Source organism: Microcaecilia unicolor, chromosome 5, assembly GCF_901765095.1.
Source record: "Microcaecilia unicolor chromosome 5, aMicUni1.1, whole genome shotgun sequence".
In the NCBI taxonomy this organism is placed as follows: domain Eukaryota; kingdom Metazoa; phylum Chordata; class Amphibia; order Gymnophiona; family Siphonopidae; genus Microcaecilia; species Microcaecilia unicolor.
The window spans coordinates 248,871,694-248,898,859 of record NC_044035.1 but is presented as its reverse complement, the minus strand read 5'-3'; the positions used below and the strand labels follow the sequence as shown (position 1 = coordinate 248,898,859).

Here is a 27,166-nt window from a genome sequence, read left to right as displayed (position 1 = left end):
GTGCTTAATAGTAGCAGTTAGACACTGAAATACTATTTAACCAGTCAGGGGCCGTTTCTGGCTGGTTACAGAGTGCTGAATATCGGGGGGGGGGGGGGGGGGGAGGGTCCGTCTCTTAAAATGTAATATGTTTGGCTGACAAAGAGGGAGTTGCATCTTTTATGTTGGAGGGTCTGTGAGAAACAGAACTACTACTACTATTACTACTTAACATTTCTAAAGCGCTACTAGGGTTATGCAGGGCTGTACAATTTAACAAAGAGGGACGGTCCCTGCTCAAAGAGCTTACAATCTAAGAGACAAGTGAACGGTCAGTCCGATAGGGGCGGTCAAATTGGGGCAGGCTGGATTTACTGAAAGGTAAGAGTTAGGTGCTGAACGCAGCATTGAAGAGGTGGGTTTTAAGCAAAGACTTGAAGATGGGCAGGGAGGGGGCTTGGCGTAAGGGCTCAGGAAGGTTGTTCCAAGCATAGGGTGAGGCGAGGCAGAATGAGCGGAGCCTGGAGTTGGCGGTGGTGGAGAGGGTACAGAGAGGAGGGATTTGTCCTGTGAACGGAGGTTACGGGCGGGAACGTAAGGGGAGATGAGGGTAGAAAGGTAGTGAGGGGCAGCAGACTGAGTGCATTTGTAGGTAAGAAGGAGATGCTTGAATTGAATTTTAGCGCACCTTTTGTAAAAGAACCCCTAAGTGCTGACCACAAATATTCAGTGGGACATAACTATCTCCTGCTGAATATTTGCGGATAGCCAGTTAAGCACTATTTAACCTGCCAGAAACGGATACTGGCCAGGTAAATAGCGTTGAATATCGAGTGGAATAGATGCAGATATTGGACTCCTATACATCTAGCATATATGTATGAGCTGTACATCCCAGTTTATACCTGGCTTTGGCAAGTCCAGGCTAATCATATACGCTAGCTTCCTAATTCGATATATAGCGCTCAAAAGTGTGCATGCTTAGTGTGCCAATTGGCACCAATAGTTGGGCACTAACAATCGAATATTGGTGCTAATTGGCAATAATCGATATGTAATGGTATCAGTTTATTATTGAAATATGTAACATGGTGTCAGAATTATTGAGCAGATTATGCTGAATCAGATATACCAATATAAAAATGCAGCTTTTAAAAGATGTATTGAAACTGCATTTCAATACCTTCTTTCCCCTTTTTCCTGGGACCCTCTGATAGCAGGGCCAGTCAATTACAAACACTTAACAGAGACAAAAGCTGGCTGGGAGGGTCACCAAGACATCTCTAGAGAACAAAAAACTGAAGCAGAGTCTGGGAAGGTATAACTCCAGCTATTGACTCAGAATGAAAGGATAAACAGGAAGCCATAAACCACTTGCCACAAAGGACTCAGTGCTCCCCCCCCCCCTTCAGATAAGACTTCAGCACATGTAAAGACAAAGGGCTGATGACATGTGACCCCCTGCAAACTACAATACCCAAGATCCCCTGCAAACTACAACTCAGGGAACATTATAAAAAGCCTGGAAACAGCCCAGCTCTCTCTCTTGGGAAGCTCTCTTGGGACCTGCCTCCTCTCTTGGGACCTGCTGCTCTCTTTGGGGTCTGCTGATGCCTTGCTCCTGACCATGTGCTCATCAATCAGCTGGACCACAGCATGCTTGTAACAAGGACTGTAAGTTAACCTATAAGCTTAAGATTTGGACCTGTTACTTTGTTCTATTTTATGCACAAATTCTCTGTTCTAAGATCCTTTTAAAAGCTATCTCTCGTTTGCAATATTATTTGTATATTAAATGAACCCTTTTGAAGCTAAAAATATAGTCTCTCTGTGTCCTGGGTGCATAACTTTAAATCTGGAAATGCTGGACACTGCGTTTCAACAGAGATAATATTTAATTCATTGCAATTGTGATTATTGTTGCTTTAATCAGCAACTGGTGGAGAAATTTTTGCGAGTGCTCTTAAAATATTCCCCTGCTCTTTGTTCTTAAATATCATATTAGGACTGTGACAATTTTGTAACATTTTTAATGGATATTAAGAATATTTAAATTATTTCCGGTAACAGATACACTCATCTTTATAGTCGTTATTCTATAAAGACGTGTGCGTATATATTTCTGCACAGATCCAAAAAGGGAGCACGACCATGGGAGAGGCATGGGCGGGTCAGGGGCATTTCTTGATTTGTGCGCAGTGTTGTAGAATTGGGACGGATTTGCGCCTAATTTAGGCTCATGGATTTACACCAGGGTTCAGCTGGTGTAAATCCTCTGGTGCTAAACTCCATTCTATAAATGGCGCCCAACTTTGAACACCGTTTATAGAATAGCACATTCTTGTTGGTGCCCAAATTTGGGTGCCATTTACACAGGGCCGGCTCAACCTATGAACCAGTTGAGGCACTGGCCCAGAGTGCCGATGATAAAGGGCACCAGAATCCCAGTCCGGTCTACCTCAAAACTCCTAGAGGGATCGATGCTGGACTGAGATTTTGACACACTTTTTATCATCATGTCCTGAGTCACTAATTCACCTGGTCCAGTAGGAGGGGGCACTTGAGAGAGGGGGAGATGCCACATCATGGGGGGGGGCAGGGAGTGGAGGGAGAGATACCAGATTGTGGTGTCATGCCTGACGGCGGGAACTGAAAGTGAGCCCTTGTGCTGTTTGTAGAAGAAAGGAACAGGCAGCTGAAGAAGCCTAGGGGTCTTCATCTGAACCAACTACTGTTCCCCAAGAGTTGAGCTCTCAGGTTCAAGTAGCCAGCAAGACTTAGGGGTCTTCAGAAGGGCTGATGGCAGGCATAGCACAAGTCAGATAGCGAGCAAGGCAGAGTCCAGGTACAGGCACGGGTTAACTCAGGCAGCAGGCAAGGTGAATCCAGGTACAGGCACGGGTCAGGTCAGGCAGTGAGCAAGAAGAATCCAGGTACAGGCACAGGCATGGGTCTGGTCAGGCAGCGAGCAAGAAGAATCCAGGTGCCCCAGGTTCATCAGCTTCTATGTCTATGTTTGTGTTTTCTCCCTCCCATATGAATGAGTACTGTCCTATTCATAATGGAGTTCCTTTCCATTTCTGTTTTTATGTTTAGCAATTTATTATTAACCGCTATACCGCTATGATCAATTCAATTTTGTAATAGGGGTATATCAAGCTTTTAATAAACTATAAACTATCTGCACCTATACTCTAGAGTAGGCACATAGGAGGAAATTCTATAAACAGCGCTCAAAATTCAGTGCCTAAAAAAATCAACGCTGAATGGTATTCTATAATGTGCATTCTTAGATCGGCGCCCTTTAGAGACTAGCACTTGGTGCCACAATTCGCACTTAACTTTGGGCACAAGGAATTACACCAACTGAAACCAGGTGTAAATCTTGACGCACAAGCTGGGCACAGATCCCCCAAATTCTATAACACTGTGCGTATATTAAGGAAACGCCCCCTGATCCACCCATGCCCCTCCCATGGCCACACCCCCTTTGCAGATCCATGCAGAAACAAGCACTATTCTATAAATGGGCACATAAGTATGTTTTCACGTGGATCTGCTATTTATGCCCCATTTTGGTACCTTGTATCCATTATAACACTTTGTCGTGCTAAAACTTTGGCATGGAAGTAGTGCCTAATGTTCGCCATCATATATAGAATTTCCCCCATAGTGGGCCCCATCCCCAGAATGCCCCTTCCACACCTATTTTTTCCATGCATTAAAACTATGTGCCTACCGAAGTGTAGGCAGAGTTTTACGATAAATAAATATGTGCACCTTCGCTAAAAATGCAACTCAAGCGGCACTTGGATATCTGGCACAGCACCGAATGTCTAAGCACCATTTGAAAGCTGACCTCATATACAAAGATGTGAAGATTTTTATAAGACTATGCATTTTTTCACATTCTGCTACCTAAAAAATGCAATTCAAATACATTAAAGCAGGAGTTTTGTTTCACTGATCTACACAATATACTCTATCCTTTCAACATGAAAAAACAATGATAAAAATATTTAAAAAGTAATAAGAATTAAAAAAAACAAATAGTCTTAATTATTTAAGCCTTCGTACCCCTTGATTCTGTGCATGGTAGATGACCCTTTTGCAAACATAACAGCAATGTGACATTTAGGATAAGTTAAACGGTCAGACACTTCAGAACTGACTTGCAAAGACTTAAAAAAAAAAAAAAAAGAGAGTTGGATTTTCTAACTCCCTACCAGAGATAATCCCTACTTCCTTATCACTCTCAGTTTCCCACCCTACTTCCCCTTCATAATACATAGATGTGTAATGTATGCTATGATTCACTTGTACTTTCTGACAAATGTCATCTTTCTCTGATCTGCACATTCTGTTTGGATCTGCAGAAGGGAGCATTCACTCCTAGAAGCCCATCAAGAAATGTAATAAGATATCATCTTATATATATTTTCCATTTGCTAACCATTATTTTCCCACAACTCAACAGCCAGAAACAGTTCAACTTTATCAGGAAAAGAGGCAGCATTTAGTTTACACCTTCTATCAACCTTTTCCTTTTAGGCTCCAGGAAACTCCTGGTATTTTTATCACAAAGGTTATCATGGTGTGAACAAATGTAAACAGGTTGAGATCTGCAAGGAATAAGGAAGAGAGAAGGGCAGGCAAGCACAAGTCTGGATCCTGCCTCCTCCCAATTGCAAAACACCTATAAAAAAAAAAGAAGAAGAAGGAAGAACTCACCTGTACACAGTGTGAAGAGTGTCACCCCTTGATTCTCCCTCATGGTCTTCTCTATCTCCTCACAGTCCTTCTTAGTATCTACTGATGTAGCCCCCTGAAACCCTCACCTCACCTTACCTTCCCTCCCTTCCCTTCAGTTTCACCCAGTTCAACAGCCAGGTGTCCTGATCAATGGCGCTGGCTTCACTTTCACTCTGTCAACCTGCTTTACTGGCATCTTACACCTTTCTGGCACACCTCCTAAGCAAATCAGTTCCTCCCCCCCTTCTCTGTCAACTCCTCCCCCTGCTTTCTGTTGGTCAGGTCTTAAATTAATTTGTAGGCATCAAGGAAGTGGAACTGTAAAGCGGAGGCCAGTGTGAATTGTCACATTCCCAAACACACATACTGTCTTATACTCATATACATGAGCACACATTTTCCTCTCCTTATCTTCATTAAGCACTGGCCAGCAAAGGAAGGCTAGGAGGTAAACCCAGGTTGGGGCTAGGGTGGGAGGATCAATAGGTTGAAGAGGAGGAAGAGGAGTGTAGACAGGACAGGACCCTTTCTCTCCATCCTCCTCCTCCTACCTGCCCTGGTGGTTCTAGTCTTCCATCCACATCCCACAGAGGCCAGAGAAAGTAGTGTGATAAGCAGCAATAGAGCCAGGAAACTGACACACCCAGTATTTGCAGAAGCAATAGACTTGACAGGTGTGCACTCTGTGTACTTTCAACCTTGTGTAACCCTGGTCCCACTGACTCAGTTCACAGGCACCGGCTAAGCTCTTCTGGTCAGGCACCATGGTACCAGGATATACAAAAACAGAGTTCAAGATGTTGAGCTGGGCATAGGCCAGGAACAGGCTAGATCTGGGTAGGCCGAAGGGTACCCTTTTCTGGGCACTCTTTGTTTAATTCACACACAAAATAGGCAGCAGTCTCCGTATTTCAACTTCAACTTGCTTTACTAACAGTAACTTGAAAACACAGTTCATAAGCTTCTCAACTTGGTCTGTACATTTCAGGGTTTTTCAGATGGTCAGCACAGCGTCAAACAATCTCCAAATGATATCAGGCATTCAAATCACAGTTCAGTTTTGTTTCGTATTTGTGAGTGCGGTAAACAGGTCGCTGTGGGCTTTTGTGCATTCGTCGCTAGATACCGTGATCGCTAAGCCGGTTCAAACTGGCTCAAAACGATCGTTCCCGGCACAGTAAGTTTGATGCATGTGGGCCTTAGTTTCTTTAACCCATTCAGGACTCCCCCTTTCCTCCAAGGGTCCCAGCAGGAGTACAGGCAACCAAAGACCTTGTGCACTCCCCATCAACATTATTTACCTTCCAACTCCTCCCACACTATCTCTCAACAACAAGACACATTTCCGTTTGCAACTTACTCAAGAACCCACCCCACTTGGGCTGGATCCTTTACCACAACTCCAGAATCCTCCTCTCAGAGACTCTGGAGAGTTCTACATTCTATCACTTAGTAATCCCCATGGGGAATTACACAAGGGTAAAGGCATCTCCCGCCAGCAACTGCCAATAGGGAGGGAAATGGCAACAGATAGACCTGAAAGAAGATTGAGGGCAAGATGCACAAAAGTCCTTGTTAGAGCCGTTCCGTACCGAATTCCATAACAAATCGGTATGGAACGATTATGCACGAAGGAAAGGGAATGCAAATGAGCTGCTCGTTGCAGCTCACTTGCATTCTCTAACCCTTCGTTAAAACCGTCGATAATCGGCCCGTAAAGCATGCACAGAGCAGCCAAGCGTTATGCTGGCTGCTCTGCGCATGCCAAAAACGTAAAAAAAACCCCCAAAACAAACACGTCCTTTATGGACGGCCTCCCCCCCCCCCCCCCTGCCCGAGGTCGCCGCTGCTCCCCACTCCCCCCGCATTAAAATTGTGACTTTTTTAGGCAGCCCCGGCCCCCCTCCCTCCCTCCCTTCCTCTCTTTCTCCTTTTTAGAAAAAAAACACCTCCCGCCATCCTCCCCCCCCGCGCCCCGCCGCCCCCCCCCCCCTGAGGTTGTTGCCGCCGCTCCCCCCCTCCACCGGGCCCCCCTCCGTCTGAAACCGGGCCCATGCAGTGCCTCTCACCCCTGTGTGAAGGCGCTGCATGGGCAAGAACAGCTGATCGCCTCCTCCGATGTCCCTCCGTTCCTCCTAGGCCCGCCCTTGTCTGACGTAAGTAATCTACTTAGGTTACTTATGTCAGACGAGGGTGGGCCCAGAAGGAACGGAGGGACGTCAGAGGAGGTGATCAGCTGTTCTTGCCCGTGCAGCGCCTTCACACAGAGGTGAGAGGTGCTGCACGGGCCCGGTTTCAGACGGAGCGGGGCCCGGTGGAGGAGGGGAGCGGCGGCGATGACCTCAGGGGGGGCGGCGGGGCACGGGGGCGGAGGATGGTGGGAGGTGTTTTTTCTAAAAAAGGAGAAAGAGAGGAAGGGAGGGAGGGAGGGAGAGGGGACAGGGCCGCCTAAAAAAGTCACGATTTTAATGCAGGGGGGAGCGGGGAGCAGCGGCGACCTCAGGCGGGGGAGGGCAAGCCGTCCATAAAGGACGCTCCTGACAAGCGTCTTTGCCCCCTCCCAATTTGTTTTTTTCTCACATTGTTTTTGAAGCCGGGCAGCCCCAACAAGAGGTATAGACCTCTTGTTAGCTTTCCCGGAGTTTTCCAGCGTTATGGCAAGTGGAAAACCTTAGTGCATCTCATTTCAATAGGGTTTCTACACAAATTGCTCATCTGCATTCCGTTTTCGTTTGCTGCTACCGTCCGAAAATTGGGCTTTAGTACATGCCAGGGTTAAAAACTTGTTCGTTAAAGACTCCTTTAGTTTAGTGCATCTTGCCCTGAGTCACATAACTTTATTGGCATGCCAATTTTATCTTTATTGCCAGCAATTAAGGTAAAGAAACAGAAGCAGTGGAGGAGTGACCTAGTGGTTAGGGTGGTGGACTTTGGTCCTGGGGAACTGAGGAACTGAGTTGGATTCCCACTTCAGGCACAGGCAGCTCCTTGTGACTCTGGGCAAGTCACTTAACCCTCCATTGCCCACCCCATGTAAGCCACATTGAGCCTGCCATGAGTGGGAAAGCGCGGGGTACAAATGTAACAAAAAATAAAATAAAAGTACTGGGAGAAGAACAGAGGAGCTAGCAAGGGGTGAAGGCATTTGAAAAGGGTTATTAGTTGGGCCAGAGAATGCAGCTGTAAAAGGTTGAAGGTGGCAGAAAGCAGCTAGAAGGGGAGGGGAGCTGGGTGATGAGGACATATGCTAGGGTTATTGCCTCAGAGAGAGAAATCTGCTGTGAAAGGCTGGAAGAAACAGAAAGGAGATATAAGAGGGAGAGGGGCTGGGTAATAGGAACAGGCCCTGTGGAGCTTTAGGGAGAGGAATAGGAAGGGGTTACTGCCAAGCCCAATTTCCCACAGCCAGCAGCCTTTGAAAATTTCCCACATCCTCGCTTATAAACCAGCCCAATTGGGTGGGAAACTGACCCATCTGGCAACTTTGCCTGGGAGTGAGAATGCTGCTGTAAAAGGCAAGAAGAAATTAAAAGGAACTGTAAGGTGGAGAAGGGCTGGGAGATCAGGACATGCTGGTACAGGCTGTGGAGAGAGGGGGTTAGGAAAGAGCAAAGGGAATTAAAAGGAGTTATTGGTTGGGAGACAGAATATTGTTGTAAAGATCTGGAAGTGTTGAAAGCTCTAAAGGAAAGAGATGTGATGGGAACAACTAAGAGTGAAGTTGTGTGAGTAGAGAATAAATAGGCCATGAAACTCAGGGAGAGAGCATTGGCTATGCCGGGGAAGGGAGCAGGGAGGAGATGGAGGCCGACCAAATTTCAGTTTTGGCATTAAAATGGCACAAAATCTGGGTTTGGTCATTATTTAGTTTCGGCTGAAAATGCCAGTGGCATTTCCAGCTGAAACTGACGCCCCCCCCCCCCACCATTCTTTGGTTGCTCCCACTCACTACCACAAGCACCGTCAGAGAACAGGTCCCACCATGCCAGGCTGGCCACCCTGACCACAACCCCTCCACTCTCCCACTACCTGAAGGACCTTCCCAGGCCTGCCTTTAAATGCAATGGTGGTCTAGTGGCCTCTTCTGGACAGGAGGATCCCCAGTCAATCTTGTCCCCGCCAGAGCCGATGGGGGGGAGGGAGGCAAAATTCTTATGTTACCCCTACTCGGTTACAAAACTGAAGATGCGCGCCTCAGAGGAAAAGCAGCTGCACAGCAAGCAATGAGCAGAAGAGCAGCACTGGAGGAAGATCTGCAGTGTCTGCTCCTCCGAGTCCTCCACAGCCTCCAAGCACGGAGCTGGGGTCTCTCTCTCTCCTGCTCCTGATGAGACCAAGTGATCGCATCCCGACAGGAGCAGAAGAGAGAAAACTCCAGCGCCGGGCCCCCCTTGGAGGCTGGGGAAGACTCGAAGGAGTAGACACTGCAGGTCTTCCTCCAGCGCTGCTCTTCTGCCCATTGCTTGCTGAGCGGCTGCTTTTCCTCTCAGGTGCACATGCTCAGTTTTGAAACCGAGCATGCCCTGAGGGAAAAAGCAGCTGCAGAGGCAGGCAATTGGCAGAGTGAAGAGTCAGTGCTGGAGGAAGACGTCTTCTTCTGGCGGGGCCTCGGGATCCCTGCCAGCCAAGATATTTTAATTGGCAGTGATGTGGGGGGGGGGGGGACATGATCATGGTGGGGAGCAGCGGCGGACAATTGTAGGGGGGGGGAGCAGCAGTGATGACAATCATGGGGGGCCGGGCCCAGCAGCAGCAGCCCTGCCCCAAGTCCGGTTCAGTCTCTCAGCGGCCCTGGAGGGCAGGAGGGAAGAGAGAAGAGACAGGGAGATGTCAGCTACAAGGGCGGGGAGGGGAAGGGAAGAAGACATTCGGAATCGTGGAACCTTGTGGGAGAGGCCAGGAGGGGAAGGAGGGGGTGGCAAGTAAATGAATAAGAGGATAGTGATTTCAGAGGGTAGAAATATGGTAATGGGGAGTAGATTAAAGATGAAAGGGAATGTAGGGCTGGGGAAGGAGTGAGATGGGGAATGGGAGAGCTAGTGGGTGAAAGATGGCAATTAAATAGGTATTTGAAAAGTAAAAAGGAGGAGCTGAAATGTGAGAAAGATGCAGAAAAGAGCCAAAAGGAATGATCAATATGTCAGAGGCAGGTGTAATGAGAGAGGAGAAAAGATAAATGGACTGCAGCCACTTGAAGGAGAATTAGACGACAGACAGGAAAGCAGAAAAGAGAAATTGGAACCAGCAAGATGGAAAAATAAAATGTCCAGACAACAAAGGTAGAAATAAAGCATTTTATTTTGAATGTTTTAAATGGAATGTGTTAGCTTTTGGAAATGTGCATAGCAAATGTATTTGTACTGTGTTCTGTAGAAAAGGAAATGCATCTCTGTTTTATGTCTCCAGTGTTGCAGTACTGCTAGGTTTAACTTCTTGGGGTTCCCATTCAATTTTTGTCTAAATATTTTTATTCCTAATTTGTGATCCCTTGTTCTGTATTTGGTGAGGATCTGTTGGTGTGATAGTAATGGCAGGTGGGGAACTCAGAAGGGAGGCAGAGAAGAGAGGGAATAGGGGAGGGGGGCCCTCCTTTATTTTCTGACCTGGGCCCAAGCAGGTCTAACACCAATCCTGACCCTTGCTGTATAGTTGGTGAGGATCCCCAAGCATACCCAGCTAAGGATCTCCTCCAAAAATGGCCAGAACTCCCTTCTACCGAGCTCTGCAGTTGGCAACAGCATCCTTGAGCCATTGACAACTAAGCATGTGTGTCGTGCCAGCAGGGCCGTGCCAACACGGTAAGCGAGGTAAGCATGGCAGGAGGGCGCCGTCCTCTGGAGGGCGCCCCGCCGCACCATGCTTACCTCGCCCTCTTCTCCCCAGATCCTTTTCCTTTTTTTGTTTAAATTTACCTCTGTCCGGCGGCAGCGTAGCGTTAGTGAGGAGGCGGCGCTCCCCCGCCCCGACGTGTCAGTCTTCCCTTCGCTCAGTTCCGCCTTCTTCTGACATCAGAAATGACATCAGAAGCAGGCGGGACACTGAGCGAAGGGAAGACTGACACGTCGGGGCGGGGGAGCGCCGCCTCCTTCTCACTAACGCTACGCTGCCACCGGACAGAGGTAAATTTAAACAAAAAAAAAAAAAAAGGAAAAGGATCTGGGGAGAAGAGGGCGGGTAGTGTAGCGATCGTTTTCGGGGGGCAGGGCGGGGCCAACTGCAGGGGGGCGCCGGAGACCCTAGGCCCGGCCCTACTACTACTACTATTTAGCATTTCTATAGCGCTACAAGGCATACGCACTGCGTGCCAGCATCAGTGGCTGTCTGCCAAGCTTGCTAAAAGGGAGTTATGGCCACCTTCAGAGAAAGTCTTCAGCTGACAGAGCTTGGGGATCCTCATTAGCTAAAGTATTTATATTTTGAGGTGGAGATAGGGTGGGTCAGAGAAAATTTTGTGCCCACCCACTTTGCCACCCAGCCACTGGACTGTTGTATAGATAGGCTGTGAATGGGTGGTGGAGGGGAGAGGGAGGAGGGACGAAAAGAAAAATGAGGTGGAGTTGAAGAAGAGAAACATGCACTGCTTTGCTAGCTCTTTTTTTAGCCACAAATCCTTCCAGTATGTGCACTACCCTGCTATGCTCTGCATTTAAATATGGCCTGGCAGTTGTGCCCATGACCCTGCCATACTTTGTTTTACTTTTTACAGACATGGTAATGTGTGCCTGAGCACCCCCAGTCATTGTGAAACTTGGCTTCTAGGGGTGGAATAGTCAGGTAGTGTTGTTTGTTTTCATCTTACTGACACAGTATGAGTTAAAGAATAACAAATAGTATCAAAGGGCTGTGTAGTTGTTGCCACACCTGTTCATTCACTCATCATTTGTAAGGAAGCAAGAAGTCCCCTGTGTGCTGAACTGCTGCAGAACAAGTATCAACAGTGCTATAAAAAAAAGAACTGCAACAGTTGTCTGCAGCCTGCCTGATTGCCCCCTACCCAGGGCCGTGCCTAGGGTCTCTGGCGCCCCCCTGCAGACTATCAGCTGCATTCTCTGGCCCAACTAATAACCCTTTTCAAATGCCTTCACCCCTTGCTAGCTCCTCTGTTCCTGCAGACTATCAGTTGGTGCCCCCCTCCCCCGTGCGTGCCCCCCCGGACCTGCCTGGCTCCAAGGCACATGGAAGAGCTGGGCGGTGCCAAAGAGCCGAGCGCTGCGCGCAGGAAGGTAGCACAGCCATGGGCGTACTACTACTACTACTATTTAGCATTTCTATAGCGCTACAAGGCGTACGCAGCGCTGCACAAACATAGAAGAAAGACAGTCCCTGCTCAAAGAGCTTACAATCTAATAGACAAAAAATAAATAAAGTAAGCAAATCAAATCAATTAATGTGAACAGGAAGGAAGAGAGGAGGGTAGGTGGAGGCGAGTGGTTACAAGTGGTTATGAGTCAAAAGCAATGTTAAAGAGGTGGGCTTTCAGTCTAGATTTAAAGGTGGCCAAGGATGGGGCAAGACGTAGGGGCTCAGGAAGTTTATTCCAGGCATAGGGTGCAGCGAGACAGAAGGCGCGAAGTCTGGAGTTGGCAGTAGTGGAGAAGGGAACAGATAAGAAGGATTTATCCATGGAGCGGAGTGCACGGGAAGAGGTGTAGGGAAGGACGAGTGTGGAGAGATACTGGGGAGCAGCAGAGTGAGTACATTTATAGGTTAGTAGAAGAAGTTTGAACAGGATGCGAAAACGGATAGGGAGCCAGTGAAGGGTCTTGAGGAGAGGGGTAGTATGAGTAAAGCGACCCTGGCAGAAGACGAGACGGGCAGCAGAGTTTTGAACCGACTGGAGAGGGGAGAGGTGACTAAGTGGGAGGCCAGCAAGAAGCAGATTGCAGTAGTCTAAACGAGAGGTGACAAGGGTGTGGATGAGGGTTTTGGTAGAGTGCTCGGAAAGAAGGGGCGGATTTACGGATGTTGTAAAGAAAGAAACGACAGGTCTTGGCAATCTGCTGGATATGAGCAGAGAAGGAGAGAGAAGAGTCAAAGATGACCCCAAGGTTTCGAGCTGAGGAGACAGGGAGAATGAGAGAGCCATCAACAGAAATAGAAAACGGGGGGAGCAGGGAGGTGGGTTTGGGGGGGGGGGGAATGAGAAGCTCAGTTTTGGTCATATTTAATTTCAGGTGGCGTTGAGACATCCAGACAGCAATGTCAGACAAGCATGCTGAAACTTTGGTTTGGATGCAAGGTATCAGGGGTAGAAAGGTAGATTTGGGAGTCATCAGCATAGAGATGGTAGGAAAAGCCATCGGATGAGATTAATGAACCAGGGAAGAAGTGTAGATAGAAAAGAGGAGGGGACCAAGAACAGAACTCTGAGGTACGCCAACAGGCAGAGGGATAGAAGTAGAAGAGGATCCACCAGAGTGAACACTAAAGGTGCGGAGGGAGAGATAGGAAGAGAACCAGGAAAGGACAGAGCCCTGGAATCCAAGTGAGGACAGGGTATCGAGAAGTATGCTGTGATCAACAGTGTCAAAAGCAGCGGAAAGATCAAGAAGAATGAGGATGGAATATTGACCTCTGGATTTAGCCAGTAATAGGTCATTGGAGACTTTAGGAAGCGCAGTTTCAGTTGAGTGGAGAGGGCGAAAACCAGATTGTAGTGGGTCAAGAATAGCATGTGAGGAGAGAAAATCAAGGCAGCGGCGGTGAGCAGCACGCTCAAGTAATTTGGAGAGAAAAGGAAGGAGGGAGATGGGTCGGTAATTAGAGGGACAAGTAGGGTCGAGTGAAGGCTTCTTAAGGAGAGGTGTGACCACAGCATGTTTAAAAGCAGCAGGGACAGTCGCAGTGGAAAGTGAGAGGTTGAGAATGTGACAGATAAAAGGAATAAGAGCAGGAGAGATGGCATTAAGAAGGTGGGTGGGAATGGGATCAGAGGAACAGGTGGTACATTTTGAGGAAGAAAGGAGAAGTGTAGTTTCCTCAATAGTAACTTCAGGAAAGGAGGAAAGGGAATGAGGGGAAGGAGAGAGAGGGGAATGGACTAGTGGAGGGAGAGGTGGTGAGGTAGAGAAAGCAAGGTTTATCTTTTGAACCTTGTTGTGAAAGAATTCAGCAAGGGTCTGAGGAGATAATGAAGGGGGAGTTGGGGGAGGGGGCACCTCGAGGAGAGAGTTCAATGTGGTGAAGAGAAGTCGAGGATTAGAGCCAAGAGAGTTGGTCAGTTGGATATAATAATCCTGTTTGGCACTTAAAAGAGCAGATTGAAAGGAGGTCAGCATGACTGTTTCATTTTTTTTTGGGGGGGGGGCAAAGGATGGGGCGGAGCATATTAGCACTCCCTCTTCCTCTTCAGTAGTATTTACCCACCTCCTTTCCCATACCATACCAGTGTTGACCTTAGAAATGCATAGGCTCTATATGTAGATCCTTCAAGAGGTAGTGTGTCAGGATTTAGGCTCTACACCATTTGTGATGTCTTGGTGCCACCTCAGTAAGGCCAACACACAATCTCTCCACTGCAAAAGGCTATACACAAACTTGTGCAAAAACACACTCATATCCTTACTAAACCATAACAGCACTAATTCCAAGGACAGGACGAGCTACAACCTTATGCGTGAAAAGGCAGAACTGTAATTACACAAGGCTCTAAAACACCAATACACTACCTCGTGAAAAAAAAAGCAAAACAAAAAGGGCTGCAAATAATACACGCTAGCAGAATACTGCACCTTGATCACACATGAAAAACACATGACACAACAGACATGACACAAGGAACTAGAAATCAAAAGATACGAAGGCAAAATACTGAACTGGAAAGTTAACTCAAGAAGTCAGACTCAGCATGCAGCAATACCAGAAAAATTGAAACTTACATGCAAAATATCACTGATGCACACTACACTCTTAGTGCATCTTCATGTATATAAGAAACCTATGTATTTATCCTATACCTTTTTGAATGCCATCATTGTTTTCAACCCCATCACTTCCACGCATCCACCACCTTCTCTGTGAAAAAACTCTTTCCTGATTTTGCTTTAGATTTGCCTCCTTTCAACTTCATTTCATGCCCTCTAGTTCTATAGCCCCTCTATTTTTGGAAAATGTTTTCTTCTTTACTATCTTTCATTGTATAAATTCAGAGAGTATGGCCCGTTTTCAGCTCACAACATCAGACTTCGAAGTTATGAAGAAAAAAACTGTAGACTCCCTGGCATGTGGAATAGGGATTGAATTTCTTCTTGAAGAACTGAAGTGTCAGAGAAGTTGGATGGTCCCTGGGTAAGCAAGAAGTTTGAGGAAGGGATTTATAAGAGATGTGGAACTGGATAATTGTCAAAAACTAGGGATGGTTTTTTTGTATTGGAGAAAGGGGTAAATGGCTGTGATTTCCGCTCCCTGGGCTTTGCCTCTGGTAAGAAGGTTGGGAAGAATTTGTAAGGTTGAGATGCTCACTTGTAAGGTTGGTATCTTCATTTACAATACGGAGGATACAGTTGGGAAGGATAGCGTCTGTAATGATATGTGGAGGTTGATCTTCAATCGGATGTGGAAGACTCTAATGAGGCAGTGCTAAGTTCTTTAATCATGGTATATACTTTTGTTGTGGCCATGCTCAGGCTCACCTTTTGACGTCTGGGAGCGTCAGGGCCAGGCTCCATGGCTTCCTTCCTTACAGTGGACTAGACAGGAGCCAGCACTTCCACGGGTGGGCGGACGAGCGAGCGGGGGTTGTAAAAGCAGCAAGTAGGCACGCTCATCTCTGTCTGCTTCCCTGCCCTTTCTGCGTCCCGCCTTCCTCTGATATCATTTCCTTTCGGGTGGGCGGGACGCTGAGAGGGCAGGGAAGCAGACGGAGATGAGCGTGCCTGCTTGTTGCTTTTACTACTGGCGCGCCGCCCCTCCAGTTCGCTGAAGCAACTTCGGGTAAGTCGTTGTCGTTTGGGGGGGCAATGCTGACGCGCCAACGTGGTAAGGTTTTTAAAAAAATTTTTAATACAACTCGACGACACCCTTGAAGGCAGGCGCCCCCCTGCGGTGCTTACCCCACTTATTGTGTTGGCACGGCCCTGCCCCTACCAATGCTGCAGCAGTTAAGGATATCTCCCACCTGTGATACAAGCTTGACCACCTGCAGGAGATTGCTTCTAATCCTTTCCTTAGCTGCAGGCTGGCTAAACTATTAGGCAAATTAAACAGTCACCTAGGGCAGCAGGGGAGGTGGCAAAGAAAAACAATGGGTCATGACAGCCACACAAACTCAAGGAATTATCACTGTGACCCGAATCACAAAAGTTGCCATTAAACACTGTCATGTTTCATGAGGTTTTTTCAGGGCCGTGCCTAGGGTCTCTGGCGCCCCCCTGCAGACTATCAGTTGGCACCCCCCCCCTGTGAAAATGATCACGCCCCCCCCCCCCCCCCCCGAAAATGATCGCTCACCACTTGCCACACTGAAAGGAATTGTCAGCAATATTCTTAGAAACAAATTGCTATACATTGCAAAATAAGATAGCAGATGTAAATTCTCAAAGTGGACATATTCCAAATGCTAAAATGAAAATAACATAATTTTTTTCTACCTTTGTTGTCTGGTGACTTTCTTTTTTCAATCATGCTGGTCCAGTATCTGATTCTGCTGCTATCTGTCCTCTTAACTCCATTTCCAGGGCTTCCTTTCCATTTATTTCTTTACTTTCCTCCTTTCTTCTTCATTTCTTGCTCTATATCCATTTCCAGCAATTTCTCCTCTCTCCCTGGGTCCTGCCCTCCCATCCATGTCCATTCTTGTCCCTCTCTGCCCTTCCCTCCTCCTCCATAGCCAGCAATCCTCCTCTCTCCCCTCCCCTTCATTTCCAGCAATTTGTCCTCTCCCTGGGCCCCCATGTCCATCCTTGTCCCTCTCTGCCCTTCCCTCCTCCATCCATAGCCAGCAATCCTTGCCTCCTCTCTCCCCTCCCCTCCCCTCCATTTCCAGCAATTTGTCCTCTCCCTGGGCCCCCATGTCCATCCTTGTCCCTCTCTGCCCTTCCCTCCTCCATCCATAGCCAGCAATCCTCTCTCCCCTCCCCTCCCCTTCCAGCAATTTGTCCTCTCCCTGGGCCCTGCCCTCCCATCCATGCCTCTCTGCCCTCCCATCCATGCCTCTCTTCCCTTCCCTCTGCACCCTGGGGCCTTTAAATCTTTTACTTCCGGTCGCAGAAGCGTCAGTGAAAGCGGAGTGCTGCCGACGTCTCCCTTACCTTTGCGCTCTTGGTTCCCTCAGTGTCCGCCTTCTTCTGACGTCAGAAGAAGGCGGGACACTGAGGGAACCAACGAGTGCAAGGGAAGGGAGACGTCGGCAGTAGTGGCGTAGCTAGGGTAGTTGACACCCGGGGCCAGTCATTTTTTAACACCCCCCCCCCCAAATCCAGTACTAGGCATACCGAGAATACAAAACACTCACGACCTATAGAGCAATTTTACCATACCATAAGCAGTCATTTCTATGAGTCACACAAGGAAAAAGAAAGCATCTTAAGCACTATAGTGAGCACTAGAACATCAATTCACCTATTGTAAAACGAAACCAGACAAAATAGTACAGATCGTCGATCCTGCACAGTCAATGCCAACTGAAAGCCATGTCTTTTTTACAAACACAGATACACCCTAATCCACTATAGAATAAGTAATCATAAACTTTCTATTTAGACAAAAATTAAACTGAACCCCCGATGCCAGACTCTGCATACAATGCAACACCACAGAAACAGAAAATGTCTCCTAGTACTGTGCAAAATATAAAGACAGCAGATGTAAATTTGAAAAAACTAACAAATACCAATCACCACTTTACAAATTAACAAATAGAAATAAAACAAATACAGAAAATAAAATAATACCATTTTATTGGACTAATACATTTAGCTTCCAGAGGCCAAAATCTCCTTCCTCAGGTCAATACAGTATAGTGCTGTTACAGTATCCTATCCTGATCTGAGGAAGGGGGTTTTGTTCTCTGAAAGTTAAGTCAAAATGTATTAAAATTAGTCCAATAAAAAGATTACCTTATTTACATGTTCTATTTATAAACATTTATTAACATAGCTAAAATACTATATCCTAAAGCAAAATAATAAAAATATATATTTACAGTTTGTTGTCTTTGGTTTCTGCTTTCCTCATCTTCTTTTCACCGTCTTCCTTCCATCCAGCATCTGTCTTCGCTCTCTCTCTCTGCCATCCAGTGTCTGCCCTCTCTAATGTCCCTTCCATCCACATCTGCCCTCTATTTCTGCCCCTTCCATCCACCATCTGCCATCTCTCTCTTCCCCTTCCATCCACCATCTGCCCTCTCTCTCTCCTTTCCCTCTAGCAGTTGCCCTCTATCTCTGCCCCCTTCCATCCACTGTCTGCTCTTTCACTCCCTTCTATCCACTGTCTGCCCTTTCTCTCTGCTCCTTTGATTCACCATTTGCCCTCTCTCTTTCCCCCTCCCATCCATTCAGGGTCTGCCCTCCCTCTCACTCCCCATTCCATCCAGGATCTATCCCCCCTCTCTCACTGCCCCCTCTTTTCGGCTCCCAGTTACCACCTGCGGCTGCCCCTAGTTCCAGATCCATTGATTCTCCCATCCACCCCTGCCCCAGGCATGACCCCATTCTCCCTCCTGCTCACTTTTCAGACCCCAGTTCCAGCTCCATGCCCCTTCTCCCATCTGTCTCCCACCCAGTCCCTTCTGCCCATCCGAGTCCCCCTCACCCCATCTGTCTCCCACCCAGTCCCTTCTGCTATCCAAGTGCCCCCCACCCTCACCCCATCTGTCTCCCACCCAGTCCCTTCTGCCCATCCGAGTCCCCCTCACCCCATCTGTCTCCCACCCAGTCCCTTCTGCTATCCGAGTCCCCCCCACCATCACCCCATCTGTCCCCCACCCTCACCCTGCCTCGTCTTCTCCCTGCCACCCGGTCTTTAAAAATAAATTGCCGACGCGATAGCGAGCGCAGCACCTCGTGTGCAAGTAAAAGAAGCGGATCCGATCATCTCATTGGGCCTTTCTTCACTGTCCCGCCCTAGAGGAAATAGGAAGTTGCGTCAGAGGAGGGCGGGACAGTGAGGGAAGGCCCAATGAGATGATCGGATCCGCTTCTTTTACTTGCACACGAGGTGCTGTGCTCGCTATCGCGTCGGCAATTTATTTTTAAAGGGCTGGTGCGGGGGGGGGGGGGGGCCAGGAAGAAGAGCAGCGGGAGCGGCGGCACTCCCGGGGCGGACTGCCCCCACCGCCCCGCCCTTGCTACGCCACTGGTTGGCAGCGCTTTCACTGACGCTGCTGTGACCAAAAGATTTAAAGGCCTCGGCGGCGCGGGGCGAGGGTAAGCACCGCGGCGGCGCCCTCCAGAGGTGGGCGCCCCCCTGCGGCGCTTACCTCGCTTACCGCATCGGCACGGCCCTGGGTTTTTTGATCCGTGAATACTTTTTAACTATGCGCTATAAAGAAACTGAAAAAGCACAGTGTGTGTTCATATTGCCACAGTATCAGAGCTGCCAAGGGGTCCCGATACTTGAGAGGGAGATTTTAGTACATGCCTATTGTCTTGGCTCCACCCACTCTCTTGGCTCCACCCACTCTACCTTGTGTCATCTTGAATTTCTTTTGATGTAGGCATAGGAAAAAAAAAACATTTTAAAGTGCTCCCAGGTTTCAACCCAATTCATGTTTAATTATGGGATATAAATTATATAAAGTAAATAAATAAATAGAAACTGAATGTTGAACACCTGATTCTCATAGAGGCCGTTTACCTTGAGAAAAAAAAATTTCTTCACCAATATAACAGTGCTAGGGTGTCCCTATAACCAGCTCCTCCAAATGATACACTGATTACACTTTCTAACAAATTACTACTCTACCTATGAAAAGTTATTCCCTTATTATACTTCCTCTGAGTACATCTGTATACTGCACAAGCTAGCAATTTTTTAAAATTTAAGTGAGATAAATAACAAAAAATGCTACCAACAATATAAAAATGACAACCGTGGATGCAGCAGCTCAGAGGTTACAATTTACTTACTTACAGAGCAGTGGCGTAGCCAAGGGTGTGCCTGGGTGGGCCCAGACCCACCCACTTTGGGCTCAGGCCCACCCAGTACCAGTGTGGCTGGCAGGAATTCCCAAGCCCCACCAGCTGAAAACTCCCAACAATTGTCCCTCCTGTGTACCTTGTAAATAGCAGATGGCATGCAGGTGAGACAAGGAGAGACCAAATCACCTGTGGGACAGGGAGGGGTTCTTCTGCCCACCCATCTTGAGTCCAGGCCCACCCAAAGTTGGATGTCTGGCTACGCCCCTGTTATAGAGACCAATCAATGGCTTCAACTTTTCATCCGATCCCTCCACCACAATGCAGCCTGTGCTGTGCAGCAACTACATCCACGACAAAAAAGCAAGCAAACGCAGGGCCGCAGCAGCCTTCAGGCATGCGCTGTCGGTTCTGCCGGTCCTCTGCCCTTGCTGATGTCAACTTTGAGTTCCGGGGGCAGAGGACCGGCAGAACTGACAGCTCCGCGCATTTGCTTTTTTTGCTTTGTTTTTCCGCCGCTGCTACCTTGGGAGAAGTGGCGGCAGCCGATGAAATCTCAGCGGGAGACTTCACCGCTTTGGTGGGAGGGCGGGAGATGGCCCGCTGAATGCGGGAGACTTGGCAGGTCTGCAGTATGATGAAATCATTTTCATCTGCCAACCAAGAGAGTGTTGTATTTTCTGCACTTGTTGTTTATTGATTTGCAAGTAAGCCAAAAAGTGTGTATAAGAGAGTTCATTGAGTCAAGCTGTTGGCAAGAGGGAAACTGGCCACTGCCCACCTGGAGCAAATCCCCCACCAGTACCCTTCCCCCTTTAGAGCTCTAGTGAATGAGGATGATCCTATACCAGTCACAAAATCAGGGATACCGGTTAACATAAGAAAAAGAGAGGCCCTGGACTCCCTGCCTTGGTTTATTCTCCACAACCTCCATGCACGGTGTAAAGGGGGGGGGGGGGGGGGGTCCGCTTCCTCCTCTTAAGTGCAGCCAGCAAGCCTGCGGGGCTCCCAGGGTTCCAGGACAGAATGCTGCTGATACTGGGACTCAGGGCCAAAGTATTTTATTATCAAGGCAATTTCATACCAAAAATCATAATATATTCTTCAAAACAAAAGGTACAGCCCTTTTAATACAGTCTTCAAAAGAAAAAGGTACAGTCCTCATAAGATAATCTTCAAAAGAAAAAAATGTACAGTCCAGGTCCCAAAATCCCTCCGCAAACGCTCAGCTCCTCAAGACCTCAGGTCTTCTATTAGGGCATTAGCTTTCCCTTCCCTCCTCCTTCAGAAGTGTTTAGTATTTATTTGTAACGCTTATACCCCGCACTTTCCCACTCATTAGCAGGTTCAATGCGGCTTACATAGTACATCAGGTTTACAAGTAGCATAGAATGGATACAACTGTATTTAATGAATAAAGAGGTGTTCGTTTAGATGTAGGTAGGTATGATGGGCAAGGAAGGCGAATGGTAGAGGTAGGGCAGTGGGAGGAGGGTGTGTTATTGGATTAGCGTGTTGTTTAGTATGGGAGAATGAATAAGGAGAGGTAGGAAGAGGGATGTAATTAGAAAGGATAAATAGGGGAGCATATTCTAGGTTCTGTCTTCATAGTCTGATCCGGGTAGCGCAGAAGGACTCATAGTTTAAGTCAGTTTGCATATGATTCTAACATTCATTATGTGAAATCCTATGTATTTAGGGCCCTTTTACCAAACTGCGGTAAAGAGTGGCCATAGCACGCACTTACATGGGTCTTTCTCATGCGCTAAGACCATTTTTACCTTGGGGTAAAATGGTCAAATTCCTTATTTTCCCATTAATGGCCATGTGCTAATGTTCAACAACAAAAACAAAAAGATTCTCTTATAGAACTAAACATGAGCAGTAAGTAGATATGATGAAAACAAGGAGGAAAAAGCCTCAAGAAGCTCCCAGCTACAAGCAGCGGGAGCAGGACGGCTACATCATTGGCAAAAAAACCTTCTTAAAAATGATTACAGTATGTTGAGAATAACATCAAAATCATTTTAAACAGTTTATTAGAATGACATGACCAACTGTCAATACTTAGCTGTATAGTCCTTCCTTCCTTCAATAAACAGACCCATTAGTACATAGCTATTAACTTGTAAGCCCCTAAGGCCACCTATTTTGTAGGAAGTAGGGATTCACATGCTACATCTGTACTAATCAGTTTGCATGTGGCAATGCTAACAAGCTAACCGACTTCCACAGTCTCTGCCCTCAGACAGGTCCCCTCCATGAAAAAACGTAAAAGATTTTAGACCAGAGTTTATGCATGCACATTCAAAAATGACTGCAGGATGTCTCAGCGTACTCCATGGTGTGACTGCACCACAAATACTGCGTGAAGTTCTGGTCACCGCATCTCAAAAAAGATACGGCAGAATTAGGAAAGGTACAGAGAAAGGTGACAAAGATGATAGAGAGGATGGGATGACTTCCCTATGAGGAAAGGCTAAAGTGGCTAGGGCTCTTCAGCTTGGAGAAAAGACGCCGGGTAGATATGATAGAAGTCTATAAAAATACTGAATGGAGTGTAACAGGAAGACGTGGATCACTTGCTTACTCTTTCCAAAAATACCAGGACTAGGGGGCATGCAAAGAAGCTAAGTAGTGGTAAATTTAAAATGAATCAGAGAAAATATTTCTTCAAAGAGTAATTAAACTATGGAATTCATTGCTAGAGAATAGGGTAAAAACAGTTAACTTAGCAGGGTTTTTTTTTAAAGGTTTGGATAATTTACTAAAAAGAAAAGTCCATAAGCCATTATTAAGATGGCCTTGGGAAAATCCACAGCATATTCTAAGATAAGCAGCATAAAATCTGTTTTGCTGTTCTGGGATGTTGCCAGGTGACTTGGATTGGCCAATATTGGAAACAAGATACTAGGCCTGATAGGCCTTCGGTCTGTCCCAGTATGGAAGTATGGCTAAGAGCTTTAGATGCTCATTTTCAAGGTGAGAGACTTACAAAGTTACATAGATTACTGTATAACCTTGTAAGTCTATGTGCTTTGGCACTTTAGTCTTCTCTAATGTTGTAGGAGGTGGAAGGCCTCCAATTATTTAATGTACAGAAATTAATGTCTCATATGTTGGACAGAGAGAAATGAAGGTTTCTTTCCTTCTAATCATGAGAAGCTTGCTGGAATGGCAATTACACTATAAGCCCTGATTGCCCACAATCTCTCCCATTGAATATGGTCAGGAGACAGAATTCTTTCCCATGCCCAGGAGAGAATTACCCTTTTTACAACCATGAGAGGAAGACCAGGTAACACCTTATTTCCTTCTCTGCCTAGAACAATTCAAACACTATCTCCCTGATCCCTGGAGTCAATAGCAATAGTTCTATTGACAAGAGTAACCTAACACCTCTATAGCAACTCTATAAGGAAGCAGTAGTTAACTTTTGTCTCCTCTTTTAGAATAGGGGAAATACTAATTAAAGGTTCTGAGAAATGTATTCTTGTGAGAAAGGCTGTAAAGATGAATAGAAGAGGTCCAAAACATTTGGACAACAGACCAAATGCATCTTCAAAAGGAAATATAAACAGATGCTATATATTTCTTTATTGTCAGGAGATCCTGCCTGACTGTAAGATGCTATTTAAGGGGGTGAGGAAACCCTCCCTCCTTCTTGTGCTCCATGTATTGAAAGGGAAAAGAAATCCTATATAATATTTCTCTGCCAGATAGGAGGGTGGGCAGTGTACATCTCTTTTGGCTCCCAAGCCAGGGAGTTTGAAAGAATGTCCTGTTCCCACTTTCCATTGTAATTTCCATTTCTATATATGTTCTCATTTCTGTGATATTCTAGACTATTTCTATGACTATTTCTTATTATTTATCCTAAATCTCTGGATAAAGAATAAACTTGTGTTTTTCCCCCAACGGAAGCTTCTCTTGTTTTTATTTTCTCTTTTTGTTTTTATTTGTTGTAGTGCAAATGGTCCATAATCCAGCTGTCCGGTTTCTAAGATACAGTTGAGAGGATTGTATTGTGTAAGTAGTGCTGACCGTGATTAGAGACCCTGGAGGTGCGGCACGAAAGGCACAAACACTGACAAAACCAAAAGGAAAGCAATGTTGTTGTAAACAAAACTAGCCCTAGGTCTTGGTAATCATCAGTCTCTCTGCAAATTCAGCACACAAAAAAATCCCCACCTCTTAATGAATTCTCAGTGTTTTCTAGTGATGATTTTAAAGAGACTTATAATCCCATGGTAAAAAGTCTCCCAAGCAGAGCACTTCAGAATACTTAATGCCACTGTCTTTGGAAAACATACAGAATGACTGCAGTTTTGACTCAAGGATTACACCAGTAGCAGAAGGAAACAATTGTTTAGCTAATTCAGTTGACAATTAAAACCAACAGATAGAATCCAAAGGACAGTCACAGAGAAGAACCAAAGAGAGGAACTGGAGTACATGGCACATATGAAATTAACAAGCTAAATGCACAAGCACAAAATATTTATAACATAAAAAGAGCTAGAATTAATAGAACATCAAATATGTATTAACAGTAGTAATAATGGGAACTTATAAACTGTACAATAAATAAATTAAACTCAAAATAGGAAAATGCCAAAGGCTAAAACACATTTGTGGCATGACCATGAGGGGCATAATCGAATGGTGCCGGCCAAATCGATGGCCGGCCATCTTCGGGGCCGGCGCCGTAAGCAGGCGGAGTCAAGCGTATTTTTGAAATACGCTTGGCGCCGGCCAAATCTCTCGCTGGGTTTAGAGAAGGATCGCCAGGTTTATATGAGATGGCCAGCTTCGTTTTTCAGCCATAATGGAAACCGGGCCCAGCCATCTCAAACCCGGCGAAATGCAAGGCATTTGGCCGTGGGAGGAGCCAGCATTTGTAGTGCACTGGCCCCCCCTCATGTACCAGGACACCAACTGGGCATCCTAGGGGGCATTAAAAAAAATAGCTTCCAGGTGCGTAGCACCCTTACCTTGTGTGCTGAGCCCCACAAATCCCCCCCCCAAAACCTACTCGCCACAACTCTACATGATTACCATATCCCTAAGGGGTGAAGGGGGGCACCTACATGTGGGTACAGTGGGTTTTGGGGTTTTTTGGAGGGCTCTACATTAACCACCACAAGTGGAACAAGTAGGGGGGTGGGCCTGGGTCCAACTGCCTGAAGTGCACTGCACCCACTAAAAACTGCTCCAGGGACCTGCATACTGCTGTCAAGGAGCTAGGTATGACATTTCAGGCTGGCATACAGACTGGCAAAAAAGTTTTATTTTTTTTTTGGGTGGGAGGGGGTTGGTGACCACTGGGGGAGTAAGGGGAGGTGATCCCCACTTCTCCCCACTTCCCTCCGGTGGTCATCTGGTCAGTTGGGGCACTTTTTCCAAACTTGGTCCTAAAAATAAATGGACCAAGTCCAGTTGGCGAAATGCTCGTTCGAGCTGGCCTCTTTTCTTCCATTATAAGACAAAGCTGGCCATCTCGTACCCACACCCCCGTACCGCCCCCCCCGTACCGCCTTCACTACCCTACCAACACACCCCCTTGAAGGTTGGCCGGTGCCGTGACGAAACAGCAGTTGAAGCCAGCCAAAATCGGCTTTCAATACTACCGATTTGGCCAGGATCAGGAGATCGTCAGCGAAGAGGAGGAAATGATCAGCTGGTGCAGTTTATGGATCCCCACCAGCTCAGGTATTTAATATTTTGCGTTTGAGGGTAGGGAAAGAGGCAGAATGTGGCGAGCACAGTGGGGGGGGGGGGGGGGGGGGGGGGGGAGGGGGCAGGAAGAGCTGAATTCTGTGCCCATCCATTTTGGGCTCAGGCCCACCCAAAATTGGCTGTCTGGCTACGCCCCTGTTGGCAACATAGGTAAATTTGTCATGCCAATAAAGTTATCTGAGTCTGTTTGTTCCTTTTGTCAGTGTCAGTCTGCTACATTTGCCTTCCCAATTGGCAGCAGCTAGGCTACAGCAACTCCCTCCTCCCCTGCAGTCTATTGGGCAAGCTGCAGGGGGAGCAAGGTTGCCAGGTCTGCGGTTTTCCCGCCCAATTGGGTGGCTTTCCGCGGCTCGTTGCGGGAAATTTTTGCCAGCTGCGGGAAATTGGGCGGCTTTTCAAAAGCCGCATTGTGGTGATTGGGCGGTTTTCTGGGGCTTCTATTGGTCCAATTTGGTCCAATAGAAGCCCCACAGAGGCTGGGTTAACAATGTCAGGGGCGGGGTTAGTGACATCGTGGGCGGGGTTAGTGATGTCGGTGGCTATGTCAGGGGTGGGGTTAGTGATGGGGCGGGGTTAGCGACATCGACGCTACGTCGGGGGCGGGGTTGATGACATCGAGGGTACGTCGGGGGCGGGGTTGATGACATCAGGGGCAAGGTTTAACTTTCTGTGGGTTTAGGGCGGGTTTTGGGCTCGTTTGTGTGGGGAAACATTTTTCAACCCGGCAACCCTGAGGGGGAGGCTGGAGCAGTAGCTAAGATACTGAGGCACTTCCTTCCTATGTTTTTCTGTAGCTCTGAAGCATGGAGTTTGCTGCCCCAGATCTACAGACTTGCAGGGAAAAATATTGGGGGGGGGGGGTGCTCAAGCACCCACAACACTGGCACCCATAGTCAGAACTGGTGTTACAGGAGAAAGTAGAGGCTGGCCAAAAGACGAACCACCATGGGAGATGTTGCTTTACTAACAATTTATTCAGAGCACCAGTAGAGGGACCCGGCATGGTCCATGTTTTGGTGGGACAACCCGCCTGCCTCAGGGGTCACAATCAAACTCTAATAATTAAAATATACGCATGTGTTACAAAACAATATTAAAAAAAAACATACAATACATGTAAGAAAAAGGGATCTGTGGAAGACTATCTAGAAAGGACCTAGAGGTGATGTAAGAACCAAAGGCAGTTGATAAAACCAGTCTCATACTAAATGGAGATATGAGAATCTGAAGATACTGCTGATATCTAAATGCAAGTACTAATGAATGGCAAGAACATGACAGAAGTGAAAGAATTTGTACTATAGGACATTCTTGACAGAGAAACATAATTGCTAGTGTCACAGGAACAGAGAAGAGAGAGGTGAGAGAACTGTAACTAGGTATTTTAACACCTGAGGCAAGCAAGCATATTGCATCTTTATTCCCTCCCCCCCCCCCCCCCCCCGATCTCCACTCTGATCCCCAGGTCTCTTTCTCATTTATTCTCTCCCCCTCCCTTTATCCTTACAACTCAAATAGTAGAAGAAGAGTAGCACTCTTTTTGGCCCATCGTCTGCGTCAACCCATGCTTTCAGTTTTTTAACCCCAGTGAGCTGTGCATCCTTTTCAGCATGCCTCTAGTT

At 47.0% G+C, this 27,166-nt stretch overlaps 1 protein-coding gene across 4 annotated transcripts in view; it reads right to left on the bottom strand.

The window, feature by feature from the left end:
• GPA33 (glycoprotein A33) overlaps window positions 1-4,935 on the bottom strand; it is an 85,019-nt gene extending 80,084 nt beyond the window's left edge. For all 4 annotated transcript variants that reach the window (XM_030203958.1, XM_030203959.1, XM_030203960.1 and 1 more), the window contains exon 1: window positions 4,711-4,935. In XM_030203958.1, the coding sequence (XP_030059818.1) occupies window positions 4,711-4,753 (43 nt within the window). In that variant the 5' untranslated portion in view covers window positions 4,754-4,935. The remainder of the gene's footprint in view (window positions 1-4,710) is intronic.
• Between the last annotated feature and the right edge of the window lie 22,231 nt (window positions 4,936-27,166).